Here is a 19,919-nt window from a genome sequence, read left to right as displayed (position 1 = left end):
GCCTTTTCAACACTGGAGAAGTCTTGCAAACAGAAGCAACTATGGATTTGAGCATCTCAAAACAGTTATTTACCACTACACTTCACTCCTGTGACATCAGTAAGCATAATCACTGCTCATGCTGTAATGTTTAGCTATTTAACTATTCCTTTTTGCCCGCACATATACTCAGAACATTATAGAATGAGGGCACAGCAAACTTAAAATCCATTTTTGTTGAAATTCCAAGAACTTGAGGCTACAGAATATAGCCACTTGGGGGTGTTTTTTTCACAGCTTACATGAATGAATAATAGACTTACTTCATGGGTCACTCTATGGATTTCTGTTCAAAGACAGTAAGTCTAGCTGCCTCTGGTTGAAGGCCAGTGGCCTAGTTGTCATCAATGCCAAAGCCTTGAGTTTGAGCTAAACTTACCTTGAGCTTTAGGATAGCTATTGAAGATAAGAGTTGAAGGTTATTGAAAACCACAATCTTAATTTGTTTAATGTAGAAAATGAGAGCCAGTCATATGCAATAATGCTACCATAGTCTGAATAATTTGGTTTAGGCACATAGGCTAGCAGACATCTCATGCAATTCATGCTAGAGCCATCTAAAAACACTGTTCAGAAGACAGGCTAAGGGATATGTGATGTGAATATACACACACTGATGGGGAAAAGGGAACTTACTGTAGAAGTCAATGTTAGGATATAGATATTCAGGCCTGTCTGTAAACCCAAGAATGTAGGTATATGTTTATCATTTAGCTAGTTATAGAGGTATAAAAGAATCAAAATCACTGTCTGCGTAAGGGCCTTCTCTCCCTGTGACATTCTGAGGCCCTGGTCTTAAGCTTAACCTTTGGCTAAGTAGTGGGAACAGCCATACGGTCACGTCCTCACACATTTCAAACCAGTCATATTGAAATAAGGCAACCTGGAGCCGCTAGAAAGGTGATCCGCTTTGTCCCCTCCAGATAAAGGGAAGAGCCTAGAAGATGTAAAAGGAAATTTAGTTTGATAGTTTTCTGTTTGGTAAGAACTCACTTATCAGTAGACATAGTTGGGAAACCCTTCTGTCTATAGATGTAATTGTGAAATCCTCACTTCTGTATTGTTTTGTCATTAGAGTTCTCACTTTGCTATTGTTTCTTTGCATGGTCTCTGTCTGGTTCTGTGATTGTTTCTGTCTGTTGTATAATTAATTTTGCTGGGTGTAAACTAATTAAGGTGGTGGGATATAATTGGTTAGCTAATCATGTTACAATATGTTAGAATTGTTAGGTAAATTTTAGTAAAATGATTAGGTTAAGGTATAACTGAGAATATTACTATATAAATTAAGGGGAAACAGGAAGTAAATTGGGATTTGAAAATAAGGAAAAAGGAACTTTGATTTAAGCTTGGTGGAAGTTCACCCCAATGAACATTGAATTGTTTACACCTTTGGACTTTGGGTAGTGTTGCTGTCTCTTCACATGAGAAGGACCAGGGAAATGGAAGGGTGAAGGAATAAGCCCTTTAACAGTCAAGTCACCCAGTAGCTTAGCACAGAGTAGTAATCACAACCTAATACTGTTAACTGGCAGAAGCTATAGTAAAGTTGATATTGTTACAGTGCTAGGAAAGAATGCCCAACTCCTTCTAGAAGAGCGGTTCTCAAACATTTGTACTGGTGACCCCTTTCACGTAGCAAGCCTCTGAGAGTGACACCCCCCCCCCATCAATTCAAAACACGTTTTTATACATTTAACACCATTGTAAATGCTGGAGGCAAAGCGGGGTTTGAGGTGGAGGCTGACAGCTTGCAACCCCCGCCCCCATGTAATAACCTTGCGATCCCCTGAGGGGTCCCACCCCGAGGATGAGAACCACTGTTCTAAAACATGTAGTAGTGTCAGTTCCAGGACTCTGAGATGCAGTGGTGTTAATGGTAGGCTGACAGCAACTAGAATTAGATAAATTCATGGAGGATAGGTCCGTCACTGGCTATTAGCCAAGATGGCCATGGATGCAACCCCATGCTCGAGCATCCCTAAGCCTCTGACTGACAGAAGCTGGGACTGGTCAACAGAGGGAGGGATCACTCAATTGCCCTGTTCTATTCATTCCCTCTGAAAAACATGGCACCGGCCACTTCAGAAGACAGGCTATTGGGCTAGATAGATCATTGGTCTGACCCCATATGACTGTTCTTATGTAATGGTGTACAAAGTCTAAAAACATTAAGAAAAGACTGAGCAAAGAGTAATTTAGCTTCTCTTTTGCCAAAAAAACCAACACACGAGATCAGCTATATGTGACAGGAATTTTCTTAGTTGGGGGTAACAGAAAATTTTGCCTACATAGGTTGGGTTTCCCCTCCGTGATTAAATCAGAACTTAGTTAAACAAAATCACTATGTAGAGCCATTTTAGAAGTCTTTTAAATAATTCTCTAGTATGTTACAATTCATGAATCAAAACAGGCATCAAAGTCTAGTTAGCTAGGTTCTTACTGGAGACCCAATCTATAAAAATCTAGGATATAAAAGGACACTATGTTCCTTTAAGGCTGTTCTGAAAAGCCTTAAATAGTCCATGTACAAAAGTTTCAGACCAAGCCAGCGTTTCAGTATATAGAGCAGCTGATATAACTTTACTGAGAAGTCTTAGATTGCAGTAGATTTACACAAACAGAAATACAACTGCTTTATTTTTATTCTGAACTGAAGCAAAACAGTAGGTTTAATAACCTTTAACAGAGACTGGGTTCAGAAAATATCTTGGATGTTGAGGCCTGCTGTAGAAAAAGCAAGACTTCAATAGACAGTATTTGTATCATACAGAATACACAATAAATTAATATTCACATGCAAGCTACCTACAGAGTTACATACACAATGTAAAAAAATACAGTACTTTTTTGTTCATTTAAAGTTAAGATTTTTCTGTACATTTTTAAAATTTACATTTTTTTTTAATACATTTTGTAAACGTTTGTATAAGTTTATAAAACTGAAAGCATATAACATTCAGGAACTTACATCACCATTCACATCCGCACATCCTAGAAAGATGTTTACTTCTACAAACGTTAAACTTTAGCTTGTCTTTTTTTGCCCCCTTCATTTTTATGTTGGCACTACCACACATTTACCGTTATTCTATAGAGTGAATTTCCTCATTTGCTAGCTGTCCATACTCGAGTGAAATGCAATCATACTAATCTGTGTGCTTTAACAAAAATGCAAAAAAATTACCAAGTTTCTGCCATTATATCAACCACTTTATCAACTTCACATTTACCTGACATTTCTGCATAATACCAACTCTTCTTGCACTAACAGCTTTCACATAAGCATGCAAACCAGTCTGATTATGGATTTAGTCATTTGACAGTGGAAGAATACTGAAATCAACTACAAGGGTTAAATATTTCAAGGAATGTAGACTTATAAAATTGAACATGTTAATACTTCTAGTCTAATAGTATGAATTGACTTGTTCACACTCAAATTTTAAACATTGAAGTTCATATTATAAAATTCAGCATAAGCTTATTCTGCATTAGTTTAAAATGAAAATACTAAAATAAACCCCAGCACATACATACTAGACTATCATTCGTATGAATGGGTTTAAAGGTATTTAAGTCTATATTCCTCCCAAAATAGATCATGCATACTCCTAATCAAACAAGGATTCCTGAAGTTTAAAAAGCAAAGATTTTAAAATCCTTAGAGTACACCATCAAAATATATAATTTTGGTTAAAATAGTTCCTGCCCCAAAAGAAATGAGTACAATAGAACACATACAACCTCTTTTCTTGAAGATTGCGTGTGCGCTCTAAAGCGGTTTTACCATTTGAAATACTAGCCCATTATGCTGTGAGACCGAATTCAGCAAGGTACTTGTCCACATGCATCATGTTACTCACAAGAATAGTCCACTTCAACAGGACTATGGCTGTGTAAGTATTTTGCTGAACGGGCACCTAAATGGCTGCTTAAATCAGAATTCTAAAAAAAGGCAGGCATTATAAGCACTTAGGTATTCCATAGCAACTCTTGCCTGGATACTACCTACTCATTTGTTATTGCCAAGAAAACCTATGGTACATTTAAAAATTGTACTCTAGTGCAATCAAATTGCTAAGACTGACAGTTGAGAGCTTTCCACTTAGATTTAGGTTTGAGGTCAAAGAAGAAGTTGCCTTCTAGATCACTAGGAGAACTGCTAAGACTTTCTTCTCCACAGCTCATGTCTTCACAGGAGTCTTCACTAAAAGAGAAGGAAGAATTATTTGTAATTTACGCAAATCATGGATGACTACACAAGCAGCCATGAAGGTAGCAAAGTTTTGTTGGGTTTTTTTTGGGATCCCACATTTTATGAAATATTTTGTTCCTATAAAGATACTGAGTTGCTGTGGAATGTCAGATGCCAATGAAATTCAAAAGCTCTTCATACTTCTAGTTCTACAGAATTTCATTCCACTGGCAAAGAGACTTCAAAAATATTAGAAAAAGCTTGTATTACTAGTTACTGTGCTCCCAATGCTCAAATCACAGCATATTAGCAAGGGTTGGACCTAGTTTTTAATCCACTAGCATGATTATGCTACCACTTATTAACTAACACAAACAGGCACTGTACGTCTTATCACTATGTTTATACTGTTGTGTGAAATGGCACAGCTACTAGTTTCTTTAAAATGTTTAGTATTGACAACCATCCAGATTACTAAAGGTTTAATACGACTGCCATTTAAGTAAACGGATGCAGGATCAGACTGCTGTGCAAAGAACTCACCTAATTAGGGACTATTGCACTGCGGGGCAACGGAGCTGGTAAAATGGGGGGCAGCGGTGGCCATCACTTCCACAAGCAAGTACATGGACCCAAAACCGTGGAGGGCGAACCACACAAACTCTGGGGGCATTAGGACACAGGGGGTGCCTCCCTAGCATGTGGCCTTGGAGTCAAACTGCTCCAGAGGCTTCAGTCAGTAGGAGCTGTTGCGGAAGCAGCCAAATGGGGACCGGCACACATTCAGACACCTTTCTACAATTTTGACTGGACTTCCTTTGCCCTGTGCTGATTGCTCCAACCCTGTCCCTTCCTCTCCCTCAGTCTCTTCACCTCAGTTTCACTCCACATCTGCCTTTCCTAGCTTCTTACGCTGCTCCCCTGAATGTCCCTCTCCCCTTTTCTTTCCATTTTGCTTAGCCCTTTTTAAGTAGGCACCCCGCCCCAAAATTGTGAGACAAACATGACATACGGCAACTATGTTTCCAACAAGAGCTCAGCATTATTGGTTCCCTGTGTTATACACCTTTCCCCCCCATGCTGTAGCTGTCTTGTCGATTGAGATTGTAAGTTCTTCAGAGCAGAAACTGCATGCTATTGTGTTTGCACAATGATGCTTCTTAGACACTACTGCAAACACGATTGAACATGAAACAAAAGTTGTCTTCTCATGAAAGGTTACACATTGTTTTTTGATAATTTTGAGAAGGAAGAGTTACATCAAAGGTAGTTTTACTAGACAAACTACTTGCAAACATGTTTAAACTTCCTTGTGATAAAACTACTTCTCACCTCAGCTATTTTCTTCTGATTTTGTTCGGAGATACCAACCTGCCATCTCATAAATCTGCTTTCCCCCCTCACCTTCCCTTAAATTTCAAACTTGGTTCCCACACATGCTAACTTCTTAGCAACAGTCCTTTAAGAAACTGTTGAAACAAAAATTAACATGGACTAAAGTGACCAAAAAAAAGCCAACAACGAAACATTGAACATTTGGCTTGCAGTCCTTAAAATTAAATTCCTGGGAGCTGCTAAGTCAGATCATGCCACATGACTTCAACTGCTTGGGAAAACTGAGGTGATTTTCTAGTTACCCAAGCAATATATAGCTTTGGAGATTTAAGTCAGTTTGCAACCAGAAAGACTATGCTTCCTTAAGAAACTGTTCATGCAAATAAGAACTACTGAATCAAATCTATTTTTATGACTAAGTGTCACCACAATGCTTGTAGAAATTATCAAAATCAGTGAAAACCACCACCCTAGGAATGTTACTTACCTCTCACTTTCATTGAAACATCCAACCTCTGGTATAGTTGGCAACTCAGGAACACTGCAGTAACTATTTTGTAGATTCTGGGCTGTACGTCTTGAAACAATCCAAACTAACTTCTTATGATCTGGTTTGCAACATTCAGGAGAAGAATAATCTGCCAGGCATTTTGAAACCAACTCTCGCCAGTAGAGTAAGTCACTATCACTTATCTTAAAAAGAAAAAAGTGAGAAAAACATTTAATTAGTTATACTGCAGACCGTCTAGAATGAGGCCTCCTCACCTTTACGAACATGTTGGCATGTAATTCAAGTGATATGCTGCTGAAGTAACGGACTAAAAAGTCAGTCCTTTTCGCTTTTCAAGTTCAGCTCCTTTAGCATGGCCTAAGACAATCTTGTGCAACATAGTGTGAAGCTGACAGTTCAAATAAAATTCATGTTGCCTTTAAGTTAAAGGCAGGTTTAAGCAAATGAGCCAGTTAGTCCCTGCCTCATACTGGCATTCATTGGGTGTTATGACTCAGGACCCTGAATCTTAGGATTTTAACAAAGAAACAAAACAGAATTATCGGTTATACTATTTAATTTGTATTAAGAAAATTAAAATTGTATAGTATCAATGATTTTATGAAGGACGTCAGACAAAACTATTCAGAGCTAGGAAATATGAAATAATTCCTTCAGGGCTGGGAACACATTTCAGGTTAAATAAATCTGGGTAGATTTGCTTGTTGTAAAGTCTTGGTTTTATTGTACACTTAAAGTTAAGACAAAAGCACTCAGCTATACTAGTTTCATTAATGCCTTTAAGACAGTACTTTTCACTTTTTCTATATTAAAGATCTTTAGTGTAAGAAGAAAAACCAAAAAGGTACATTTACATAGACCACATTTTAAAAGAGTCATGTTTAAGCCCCTTCCTATGTAAGAAGCAGGATGACTGGGGCGCTTCCTTTAAGTAGACTGGATAAGATGAAGAACTTAACAGGTTCTTAATCATATAAACATCCAATAAGACCCTGCTATCAGATTGCTTCTTGGTAAAGAAGAGCGCAAAATGTACCCATGTAATTTTGTCTTAGTGGTATGGTATGTTTTACACCTCAAGATGCCAAGGGGAAGGGTGCTGGTATTAACCAACATCTTATGGTTGTGTTCAGGATGCCCATGGTTAGGAAAGTGGTACTTCATTATTCCATGCTAAAGCCAACAGGTAAACAAACCATTTAAAATAGTTTACCTTTGAATGCTTTTGAACACGCAGAACAATTTCAAACAGCTCAATGGATTTTAAAGTCTGAACTTCCAGAGTGAGAAGACACAAGGCCAATATGGATGGCTGGAAGTACAAAAAACACACTCAGCATACACAAATCAAAATCAGATTATGAATTACTAAGCAAAACAATTGAAATGTACATACTTTTGCTCTAGAGAAGATTAATCGGCAGTTGCAAGCTTTCAGCTGTGCTTCCAATTTGTCAAGGTTTAGTACTTCTTTCCTACAAATAATATAACAACATTTATACTCAGGTAAAATGTAAGATTAAAGTATGGCTATTTTTAAGCTAATGTCAGAATTCGATTTAATGAGATTTCTAAAAGGAGGAAAAGGGTCTTATAACTATGACAGATCATTGCCGATATGGTATATGGTATAACTACACTTACCTTTCTGAGGTATGACTGAGTACAATAGTATGGTACAAGTGCAAAAAGGTTAAGGCAGTAGTAGCTTTAAATTCAAAGTGCAGTTTTTCCGAAATTATTTTTTCCATCCGTTTCAGGTCGGAAACAGTGCATTTACATTGGCTAATCCGGATGACATCATGAGTGGACGGAATATTGCATTCCTCTTCAATGACTTGGGCAGCCAGTTGAAAACAACAGACTCCAATGCAAGATAAATGCTTAGGTTTCACCTGAAAGAAAAAACAAACAAACACAAACAAACAAATGTTTATCAATTGTTACACCTGTGATGATCTAGTGACCCACATGATGTTACTATGGAAGTACCATGTTTAAAAGCCACACAACCTTTACAGTTAAACATGAGGCATTTCATGTTTTAGGCTGCAAATTCTTTTGGGCAGAACGGTCATGTATGTTCGTAGAACACCCAGCTAAACAGGGATTTAGCCTGGTTGAGACCTCTAGGCACTACTACAATATAAACATTAAGTAAAAGGTTTAGACTGCATTTACTGGTACATGATGCCTGTCTAAACCAAATACTCTAATCTCATTCATATTTTTCCTCTCTCTCCCCTCCCCCTATATATATATATATATATATATTATACATACACATACACACACACACATATATACAGACACACACACACCCCTCTCTATTTTGCAAACTAATAGAGTATTGAGAAATGTGTATAACTATGGCCAATCTATGTGTAGTATTGTTGATGTATAGTCCAGTGGAACTGCTTCAAGAGTACATTGCTGGAGTATTCTAGGTAGAGGGTGCTCAGCTATGGAATTGTTCCCCCCTGTGGCCTCTGGAAGTTGTGCATTTCAAGATTGCACTTTGTCATGGTAGTTTCACTAGAAAGGTACAGCAAAGTGCTGTCAGTATAACAAAAAAATAAAGTGTTAGGAAAAAAAAAGTTCACGAATGCAAATCTTGAAATGCACAACTTCCAGGGGGGAACAATTCCAAAGCTGAGCACCCTCTACCTAGAATACCCCAGCAACGTACTCTTGAAGCAGTTCCACTGGACTATATATTAACAATACTACACATAGATTGGCCATAGTATACACGTTTCTCAATATTCTATTAGTTTGCAAAAATATTGTGACTCATCTTATTTGATTAACATAATAGGCTTTTAAGGGCAAGAACCTGAACCATATTTTTTGTTTACCTATGTAGAGATACGTGCAGTTATGATACCCTATAAATATTTGATAGTCACTCTAACAATCTTATCTGTCATGAAGTGCCCTACCCAGTTCTGAACTAGGAAGTAGGAGCTATCACAGGATGTTGCTAACCAGGAGACAGGAATTACAGTTGTTTATTATTAAAGAATCTTGATTGTTTTTTACCTTAGTTCAAAGCAAACGTCATGAATGTAAAACTAAAGTGGAAACGTGCATATTCAACACAAGGATCTTTGCCATAGTAATACTTCTTCCCCACTCAAGATACCTTCATAAGAGCCAAGAATCTGTCCATAATGTTGACAGCCAGGACAAAAGTTTCAGTTGTAAATCCAAAAAAACTGGTCAGACTCCATAGATCTTCAACCTTGGCATTCCTTAGTCTTGGACATAAAGTGTTTTCATTCTGCAATGAAATGAGTAAAATCAGCATTTAACAACACTATATCATGCAATGTCATCTGTCTTAGAAGTAGGCAAGCAGATGGCAAATATTATCTTAAAAGAACTATGTGGTGAAAACAGTGGATTTTTTAATTTACCAAACAAGTGGTAAGTTATCCTACCAAGCCTCACAACAAACCCACAGTGTTTGGACTGAAGGCCAGACCTTCTAAGTCAACTTAGTGCAAAATCAAGTATAACCACATTTATAATATGCATTTGTTTTTAAAAGACAATTGTTACCAAAATGTATATAACCAGAACAAGCCCTGACCTCAGGGTGTGGGCAAAGGCCACAGAAAAATTCCTGTATTAAATGAGTTCCCTCTACTCTCCACCAGAATGCAAACATTAAACCCATTATAAGCCCTGCTTATATTGAGGGACCACGGCAGACATATAATTTGTAGGCATGTAGATAGGGGTGCCCCTGGAGCTACCTGTGGGATAATACAGATTACTCATCAAAATTCTTCTTTACAGCATCCAGTTAAAATATTCCATATTCAGCTGAAATTCAGAAAAGCTCATTGGGTCAGTTTTACAGAGATCATTAAAGTATTAAATTACACGGGATGACACTTCTCATGTCTTTCGTTAAATGTATAGAAGCCCATTTCCCTTAATGATCTGTCTCCACTGCCTAATTTGTCAAGATACCCCAAGTAGTTTACAACCCCAAGAATTGTTTTAGTTGTTTGTACAGTGTTTTGAAGACATAAAGCACTATGACTTCAGCATATATAATTAAAATCTACAAGAATCAACAATATTTTCTATACTTGAAGGCACACAATCAAGATAGAAACATTAATACATTAAAATAAGTTTCTTTACCTAAGCTATTAACTTCATATTGAAGCCAGTGGGGCTCTATACCTGCTAAGGGGAGCAGACACAGAGCCTGACTGACTTCAGTGGGAGTCTGCCCAGATGGAGCTGTTTGATTAGGGCATTAAACTCGAACTCAGGAAGGCATCCCTAGAGCCTGCAAATCCATTTTTGTGGACTGCAGATGGATGTGGATCCAAATTTTATATACTAGAGCCCTGAAAGTCTACAGATATCCGCTTGATATCTGCGGACCATTTTTGCAGATCACAGATCAGATGCGGATACAAAACACACCTTATTTTTTAACTAGTTCTTCTATTAATTAAAATATCTAGTAATTTAAGCGCTGAAATTTAAAGACAGTTCATGGCACATAATATATACATCTATTTTAATTAAAATACCTCCACAAAAACATAAAAAGGATGTTTATATAGAAAAAAAATGATAATGGGACTTTTAAAAGACAAGTGTTTCTACTGGTATTCAGTTTCCTACAAGTTTGTATAAAACCTAAATTGTGTATTAAATTTGAACTAACAGCATCCCTTTACTATTTAGTTTCATGTACTGCAATTCCCTAGCGTAAAACTACAGGAAAGCTTTTGATATTTACACAGCTAGTTCTTAATGCAATGCATCGATCTCATGAATAATTAACTCTTCCACCCCTAGAGCCAAAGCTCTCCTCCTGCTCCTCACCTCAGCAGTGCGCTCAATCAGGCTCAGCCCCTTCTCCCGAGGCTGAAACTTCCATTCTTGCTCCAAATGTAGATTTAACTGCTTGAACAGCCAGAAAGCTTCATTGCTCATTTGTTCTTCAGCCCCCAAATCCTTCATCTTAATAGGAAAACAAATCTCAGTATTTGGTAGCGTGCCATTGAATGAAAATTAGACAATGGGAGTCAGACAGGATCTACAGACTCAAATATCAGTGTGAAACATTCCGAGTCCAACTTTAGCAACACTTATTCCCCCTTGTCTTAACAATGAAACATTCTGTCTTTACGCCAGAAAAAGCTTAGGGTGGTGTACTTAGTCCTACCCTTCTATGGGGAAAGGAGACTGGGATGAATTGGGAGAAGATGGTGATATATGCTTCCCACCCTGAAGAGGGAGGGGAGAGAAGAGACAGGAGTCCTCTCCTGTGACAGTGTGGGTGGGTTTGGCAATTGCTGTTGGGTGTGGGGTGTTGTGTCCTACACAGACCCAGGGAGAGCTCTGGCCTGATTTGTTATTAAAGAAAACAATAATACTGGAGAGGGAGGTTCAGCAGCAACAGTTCAATGCCTTACAGAAATGAATCACACTGGGTTTCGGTTAGGTGGTTGGAGAAATGGCTTCTGGCCACTCTCTACCCAAAACATCTGAAGGTTTAATTTTTGCCAGACTCTCCCCATCTAATCTAGGTATGTTTTAGAAGTCACTGAATCCGTGCATAGAAGCGATCAGGTTCTTTATATTTCAATCACCCACCATCATCCCTGGTTGGGGTGTGTGTGTGTGGTGGGAGTGCTGTCTTTGTTCAATAACTGAAACTTATCACAAGGAGAGCGGGGGAGGGGGAGAGAGAGAGAGAGAAACAAAACAAAGGGAGGTTGGGCAGCAGCCCTAAAAAAGCGAGACCCAGCTGTGGGGGCAGGAGGCACTGGGGCAGACAGCTCGGCCTTTGCACAGTGCCCCGCACAAAGGGGTCCCAAGCCTGACGGGGGTCCCGACTAGGGGGCCACCAGTTCAGACACATCATGTAAGTAGGGAGGGGGCACAACACAAAACTCCGGGGCCAGCAGAGAGAGAGCAGCCCTCCCACTCCCCCCCCCAAGCCCAACGGCTCCCCCCTTCCTCCCCAGCTCCCCCCCCAAGCCCAACGGCTCCCCCCTTCCTCCCCAGCTCCCCCCTTCCTCCCCAGCTCCCCCCCCAAGCCCAACGGCTCCCCCCTTCCTCCCCAGCTCCCCCCTTCCTCCCCAGCTCCCCCCCCAAGCCCAACGGCTCCCCCCTTCCTCCCCAGCTCCCCCCTTCCTCCCCAGCTCCCCCCCCCAAGCCCAACGGCTCCCCCCTTCCTCCCCAGCTCCCCCCTTCCTCCCCAGCTCCCCCCCCCAAGCCCAACGGCTCCCCCCTTCCTCCCCAGCTCCCCCCCCAAGCCCAACGGCTCCCCCCTTCCTCCCCAGCTCCCCCCCCCAAGCCCAACGGCTCCCCCCTTCCTCCCCAAGCCCAACGGCTCCCCCCTTCCTCCCCAGCTCCCCCCCCAAGCCCAACGGCTCCCCCCTTCCTCCCCAGCGACTGCCCCCAACTCCCTCTTCCCCCCCCCAAGCCCAACGGCTCCCCCCTTCCTCCCCAGCTCCCCCCTTCCTCCCCAGCTCCCCCCCCCAAGCCCAACGGCTCCCCCCTTCCTCCCCAGCTCCCCCCCCCAAGCCCAACGGCTCCCCCCTTCCTCCCCAGCTCCCCCCCCCAAGCCCAACGGCTCCCCCCTTCCTCCCCAGCTCCCCCCCCCAAGCCCAACGGCTCCCCCCTTCCTCCCCAGCTCCCCCCCCCAAGCCCAACGGCTCCCCCCTTCCTCCCCAGCTCCCCCCCCCAAGCCCAACGGCTCCCCCCTTCCTCCCCAGCTCCCCCCCCCCAAGCCCAACGGCTCCCCCCTTCCTCCCCAGCTCCCCCCCCCAAGCCCAACGGCTCCCCCCTTCCTCCCCAGCTCCCCCCCCAAGCCCAACGGCTCCCCCCTTCCTCCCCAGCGACTGCCCCCAACTCCCCCTTCCCCCCCCCAAGCCTAACGGCTCCCCCAACTCCCTCTCTTCCCAGCCCCAGCAAGACCAACGGCTCCCAGCCCCCTCTGCTACTCCCCCCCCCACCAGCCCTCCCCCCTCAACCCCCGGCGCTCTCGGGGCGGCCCCTACCTCTCAGCAGCGCTGCCCCCCCTGCCGGAGAAGCGGGTCCGGGGGCGGGGGGTGAAGCGGAGATCGGGGCGCGGGCGATTCCAGCCTCTTGTCACCGCAGAATCGCGCAGCGGCCCCGATCCCAGCCCCGCATCCAAGCGGCGCCGTCACCAGCGAGCGGCCCCGGCCGCCCCGCCCCGCACTCACTGCACGGGCAGCAGCACCATCGCCGCCGCCTTCCCCGCGGGCGCCGAGCGAGGGGCAGCTGAGGCCACAGCAAAATGGAGGCGGCTGGGCTGGCTCGCTCTCCGTCCCCTCCGCTCAGCCCCGTCACGTGACCCGCCGCGCCCACACCCCCTTGTTTTTGTTTCTCCGGAGCCGCAGATGTTCCCGGGCGGAATGATCTCGGACAAATCCGGCCGGTGAAATGTCAGGCAGGGGAGGGGGCGGTTAAAGAGTCCCCCGGGAGTCGCAGACAAAGAGGCCGAGAGGGCAACCACCGCGCTCAATTAGGCCATTAGCTGTCCCTAGGCAGCGCCTGGGTGCACACCACTCGCTCCCTGGCAGCGAGCTTTCTCCGGGTGTTTACCAAAGTGGAGACGCGGAAGGAGACGGAAACTAGGTCAAATCACACTTTTAAAGGGACCCGAGATTTTTTCCATTTTGAAAAGTCCGCCCAAATCGTCCGGCGCGCTGATTGGTTCGTGAATCCTGCTCGCTGATTGGATAGAGTCGTCCCCCTCCATCCTTCTTGATGTTGTTGTTGTTCCGACTCTGAGATTGGTCGGCGGTGACGACAGCTGCCTGCGATTGGCCAGCCGGGGACACACACGAACACACCTCCGGTTCCAGGCCTTAGCAACTGCTGCGCGCGGCCGCGAGGCGGGGGCGCGCTGCGGTGAGGGAGGGAATGATGCCCGCTGGCGTCGCCCCCTCCCCGCTGTCACTGCGGGGCCCGATCGTGCGTCCTACGAGGGCACTGGCTGTTGTGCCGTTGGCTTCCATGGGCCCGATCCTGCACGGGGCCCAGCTCCCACTGAACTGCTGCCGGGAGCCCCACTGGGTGACCCCAGCTCCCGCCTTTGCAGAATCAGGCCCCATTGGGCAGGTCCCTGCTGAGTCCTGGGCTGGTCCCTGGTGCAGCTGAGGGACAGGGAGCCCACAATGGCCATCAGGCAGCTCCAGCCTGGCACCACAGCCATGACCCAAACCACTGAGACCAGGCTACGCTACACGACACAGCCCTGCCACGTCACACGTACACAGCCCGGGTGCAGCCACAGCCCTGCCGCCGCCATTGCCCCATGGCATAGACAGAGCTGTGCCGAGCACACCCCCAGTGTAGACAGAGCTGTGCCAGCAACATGCCCAGTGTAGAAGCAGCTATGCCAGCAACATCCCTAACGTAGGCACTGCCGTGCCAACAGGAGGGTGCCCCCATCGCAAAGCTAATCTTGTTCGGGGAGATGCTGTTACTCTACCAGCAGGAAAAACTCCGTATGTTAGCATAAGCTGTGTCTACACTAGGGGGGAATCTGCCCATATAGCTATACTGGTAGAGCATTTGTAGTGTAGACAAGGCCTGAGTGTCACAGGATTCACTGTCACCCATCCCTACATGCACACCTATCAGGGTAAAGTCAGAGACAGCACCCACATTTCCCCCCAAATAACACTGCAGGCCAGCACTATTAACCCACAATCCTTTGGGGGAAACTTACCTCCTCCTCCCTCCAAAACTTCTCTCCCCACAGGTGCTTGAACTAGGGGTGCTGCAGCACCCCCTGACTTGAAGTGGTTTCCACCATATATAGAGTTTACAGTTTGGTTCAATGGCTCTCAGCACCCCCCCATACAAATTGTTCCAGCACCCCTGTCTCTCCCACAACACGGTTGCAGGACACTTATGACTTATCCACCTCCCCCCCCCCCCCCCACCCACCCACCCCCTTGTGTTGTTATTCTATGTGGTTCAGTAACACCAATGCCACAGGTTCAAAAATCATGAGTCAGGCCCCAAAAAATCATGAGTTTGGTTTAAAAATAACATTTTTGTTTGTCTTCCAGTGCTGGAGCCATTGGGGTTTGTGTTTTCAAGCTTTTCTGTGCCACCACAAGGGCTGGAAAAAAATTTGTAAATGAAAGTTGAGATGTCCTGGTCACATGAATTCAGGAGCTGGGGCTTTAAGACAAACTTAATATCATGAGCATTGGCATTACTGTACCTATACATCTTTCATAGCATGTTATTTACAGGCACTGCCAAACACCTCAGTGTACAGCTTTCATATATAACACTTTGGGGCGGAGGTGGTAGGGTGGAGACAAGATTAGCAAGCAGAAAGGAAATGGTTTTAACCAATAGCTAAAATTATGCTAGTGTTTATGAAGTTTGCCAGGTTCAGAAAACAAAGCCTTCTACTCCACAAGACAGTCAGCTGCACTGCAAACTTCCCCATATTGCTCTGCCAATATGTCTATCTAGATTAGGGTGACCAGATGTCCTGATTTTATAGGGACAGTCCTGATTTTGGGGTCTTTTTCTTATATAGGCTCCTATTACCCCCCACCTCCGTCCCGATTTTTCACATTTGCTGTCTGGTCACCCTAATCTAGATACTTATATAGTCCTTATCACTGTGGTATCTGAACATCTCCCAAGCATTATCCTCACAGCAGTCCTGCAAAGTGGGATATGTGGAATGACTACTGACTATATTATAACTAGGGCCGGTACTTTAAGGATTAAACCCAATTTCAGCCTCTAAAGTGATCTCACCTCTAATGATCAGCCTCTTCTAAGGGCAGTGCTTACTGTCAGCTACACTGACTTCAAATGGACTACTCACAGTACCAAACACTGCTTACACTAGTGAATTTTAGCAGAATAAGGCTCTTGACTCCAATTTCTATTCAAATTCTTAATGGCATCAATGCTCTTTACTTGGTGAAGTGCATCTTGCAATGTCAACATACAATACAGATGTAAACACTCTTTCAGGCCCTGAATGAAATAGCATAACAGGCCATGCATATCAGCTTCTTCCAGTAATAAATCTAAGTAATTGCAGTAATTCATTTTTTAAAAGAATGATTAAACACAAACATTTCATTTTTAAAAATATGGGTTTGACTTTCCACCCGAACATAGAAATTGCTTTTGTTTTGATTTAAACCTAATTAAAAACTCCAAAAATACCATTCATATATATGTAACTAACTAAATAATTTCAAGAAGAAAACCCGTTAAAAGAGCATGGACCACTTGTGTTTCTCCTATGCAACGTTGCATGAGAATGGCTCCTTCTCATGGGTGGGGGAGAACTGTCTCATCTTTGCTCCTCCCTAATTGGCTGAGACCCTGCAAATGGTGGAGCAAGGTTGCAAGAGCAAGTCTCCTCAGCAACATAAAGGACCCACTCGTCAACTTTGGAATTGTAATGAGGGAAAACTCAAAATCTTGGTTAGCCCCCCAGGCTGACAGGAGTTGTCAGTGCACTTATACAGTAACAAAGTTCAGTAACAACAGTTAGTTTTTTCAAAGAGCAACTGCTGCACTTTTACTCGGAGTGACTTATTTTAGATTAAAGGATGCAACAAAAAAAGAATGTAACATAGTAAAGATCCTGTAGGAAACCATAGTTTATCTCCTCTGTAACATGCTGTGCCTCACAGAACAGCAGCTGCTCCTGGAGATGGACATTCCTAGGAAATGTAAAGGCTCAGTACAGTGAAAACAAAGTTGTAACAGTTTCTTAGCTACATACACTATGTGCAATGTGTGGGAGAAACAGACTGTGTCTTGGGCTTTCAAGGATTACTTGCACTAATAACCAACCAACTCCAGGTTGAGGTAATTTTGAATGGAAGAGAACTTGTGGTGGAGTCTTTGAGGAGAAACGGAGACAATAAGTCTACCATCTGCAAGGGCACACTCAGGGGAATCATGATATGCCCTCATCCTGCCAGGAGGGTCCAGTTTGAGGAAGCGCTCTAGTATGTGCTTATCTTTAAGCTTGTGAGTAGGCTAGTCCCATATGTCAAAAAAGGATGGAGCTTCATTAGGCTTTATGAGCCTCAGTTTGTGCAGAAACTTTCAATGCTTGTTATCTTTCTTAAAAGACTAGAACGGTAGTAGACCTCCCTGAGTACTATGTCCTTGCCAAGCTTCAAACTCCAATTGCTTTTATTATTATAACCACTTTTGAAGTCTGGATATATTTTACCACTCTCCCATAACTTTTAAAAGATGGGAGATTCACTTTTGTGCAGAGACCAAGGATGGAAAATTTCAGTCTCAAAGATAAATGTGGAAAGTTATGAGGAAGACAGAAATGGCTTATCAGCATTAGCTTTAACAGGTTCTCCCAGGCTCCCTCGTGTTTTTGGTGTAAACAAACTGTGTTTGCACAAAGCAGTACAGTATTTATTTGGCATATTGTGATTATAAAGTATTCTCAACTTTATCCTATTACAGCAGCCACCAAGCACAGGTTCCATAATTCTATGCTTTGCCATATTTTATTGCTCCATGTTGTGTACTTTGAAAGGTGTTGGCTGAGCGCTACATCGCTGGTTACCAATTTAGCTACATCAGTGTTGCCCTTTGATCACCAAACAGGGTTCTTGCATAATAAGAGAAGTTGTCCAGTATGAAATCTTTATACATATGTAACTCTTATCCAAGGATCTCTAGACACTTTATGAACGTTAATTAACCCTTCACAAGGATAGTGGGAGGCTTTACTAAATGGTGGCTGTGACGAAGTGGGGGATTTTCTTGTTTTTTCCTTGTTTTTCCAATGGTTTGCATGCAGAGGGGGTGGGACTCAGTTTCCCTGGGTGTTACTGGTTTAATGGGGTGATGGGAGAGGGAGTTTGTTGCTACAGAGGACCAGCAAAGAAACTTGGGACCCCAGCCAATGGCCTGGAGAATGGATACCCTAGCGACTGGTGACCTGGTGACCTGGAGGCCCAGCTCAGGAGTTGCAACCGGTTCTGGCCAGTGGGAGGACAATGGGCTGCGAAGAGAGGACCCCAGTGATCTGATCAATTGGTTCCAGCCAGAGGGGGCCAGAGGACAGAAGAGAGGAGAGGAGGCCCAGGCGATCCTGTTTACCTGGAGAGAAGACAATGGACAGAGGCGGGGCTTGGGGGAGGTGATAGATGCCCAGCTGGGAAGCAGAGGGGCTCGGGACTGGAGAGAGGGAGCAGGCAGAGCCCACCTGAATGCAGGAGATACTTGGATGTGCTATGCTGAAGGAGGCCAGGCCTGAGGGCCCTGAGAGTTTCCTATGCGGTGTTCAAACGCTCAGTAAACCCTCCTGTTTTACTCTGGCTGAGTGTCACTCCAGTCTCGAGAACAGGGTGGCATTATTCCCTTTGGGAGAGGAGGCCCTGGGGGTCTAGAGCAAGTGGACGCCCTGAGGGGGCCCATGGCAAGAGACAGGCGTGCTAAGGCTCAGAGAGGTGCGGCTCCAGGAGGTGGAGGGGCTTAACCCCCGAGAGAGAGTGGACCCCCGAGAAGGGCTGTCTCACTAAAGGGGGTTCCCCCCACGGACTGCACGGGGCCAAGAGTGAGCATAACCTGTGAGTCCATGACAGTGGCACAGTGAAATCCTGATGTCTTCTCTCTGTCCATGATGCCACGCTGCTTCCCTTTGATGTTTAGGAAGCTAATGTCTGGTTTTGGAAAAACTATGCATTAGTTTGATAACATCCTTTATTTCTCTGATAATCAAGCAGAGAACAGCTCATCTGTTCATCAGTATTTTCTCCAAATGTAATTCATGTTGAGCTGAAAAATATGGGTAAAGTATCCAATACAATGAGAGTCTGTCTGTTGTATGATAAGAGCCCCTGGCTGAATTTCCATTTCCTGTGTTTGTGTAATATGCAGAAAACTTCTTCCTCTTTTTATAATCAGTAAACAGACCTCCTACAAAAAGTGTTTCTAGCAGGCACCATTTAAAGAGATACCTTGCCTGTGTAGGTTAGGCTCCATGTTTCAGTTTGTTAAAATAAGATTTTGTTCTAAACCTGATGTAAATAAAAATGTTTTCATTAAACACATTTACAAATAAAATACAGTGTGTTTTGACTGGAGAACTCTACTGCAGTATTTGCAACTTGTAAAGGGAGAGGGCCAGGACCAGGCAGTGTTGCCTGCAAAGGACATGATCCAAACCCACTGAATTCAATGGGAATTTTTGCATAACTTCAGTGGGCTTTAGGCCGTTTGGTGGGGTGGAATCCTGGAAGGGGCACCCGGAAAATGCACTGATTCAGATTCCTGCTGGCATATAAAGCTCTCTCCCTCAGCAGAACTCGCAAAGGAGGGAGTCAGTGAATCCGGTGTCCTCTCCTTTGGGTTAAATGTCGCTGCTGGTGCATCTATCACAGAGGTCTGTTACGTGCACTCCCTTGTGCTAGTGGAGGTGAATCAAGCTCAGAATTCACAAATAAATTCGATTATTCAAGTTCATGACATTCTTCTCACATAACTGGGACAGAACAAGGTTGGTCTGTCAAGAATTCAATACAACAGAGAATGGAAATGATTGTTCTGAGGACAGGGTGTTACTGAAAAGTATGTGCCCGTCTCTGTAAATTCAGGATCGACAGAGGATGTATGATAAATTGCTTCAAGTAATACCCTGAGACAAGTCCATGAAAGCCTAATCGGCATTCTAAAGGTTCTCTTCCAGGAAGGACATGTATATCTGGGGTGGGAGTAGAAAAGGGGTTTAGTTTTGGCTGGACAAGAATAGATCTAGAGGTGGCCTTTCCTCTGAGCCAGGATTAAGCAATGACC

General features: G+C 43.8%; 1 protein-coding gene across 2 annotated transcripts; it reads right to left on the bottom strand.

Moving 5' to 3' along the window:
• Nucleotides 1-2,666: 2,666 nt before the first annotated feature.
• CCNG2 (cyclin G2) lies at nt 2,667-13,446 on the bottom strand. 2 transcript variants are annotated; one of them, XM_042856361.2, is made up of 8 exons: nt 13,127-13,446; nt 10,941-11,078; nt 9,126-9,366; nt 7,728-7,978; nt 7,480-7,558; nt 7,297-7,395; nt 6,060-6,265; nt 2,667-4,249 (listed from the first exon to the last, which is right to left on the bottom strand). In XM_042856361.2, exons 4-8 carry the CDS (start codon nt 7,832-7,834, stop codon nt 4,120-4,122), a joined length of 621 nt encoding a protein of 206 aa, XP_042712295.1. In that variant the 5' UTR covers nt 7,835-7,978; nt 9,126-9,366; nt 10,941-11,078; nt 13,127-13,446; the 3' UTR covers nt 2,667-4,119. The 2 variants fall into 2 exon arrangements, with proteins under 2 accessions (XP_042712295.1, XP_005304150.1); XM_005304093.5 differs by having other exon boundaries at nt 9,229-9,366; nt 13,127-13,441.
• Nucleotides 13,447-19,919: the final 6,473 nt, after the last annotated feature.

The sequence above is a fragment of the Chrysemys picta genome, chromosome 5, assembly GCF_011386835.1.
Source record: "Chrysemys picta bellii isolate R12L10 chromosome 5, ASM1138683v2, whole genome shotgun sequence".
Lineage (NCBI taxonomy): Eukaryota > Metazoa > Chordata > Testudines > Emydidae > Chrysemys > Chrysemys picta.
The sequence above is the reverse complement of the archived record's forward strand: the minus strand, read 5'-3'. Positions and strand labels throughout refer to the sequence as shown.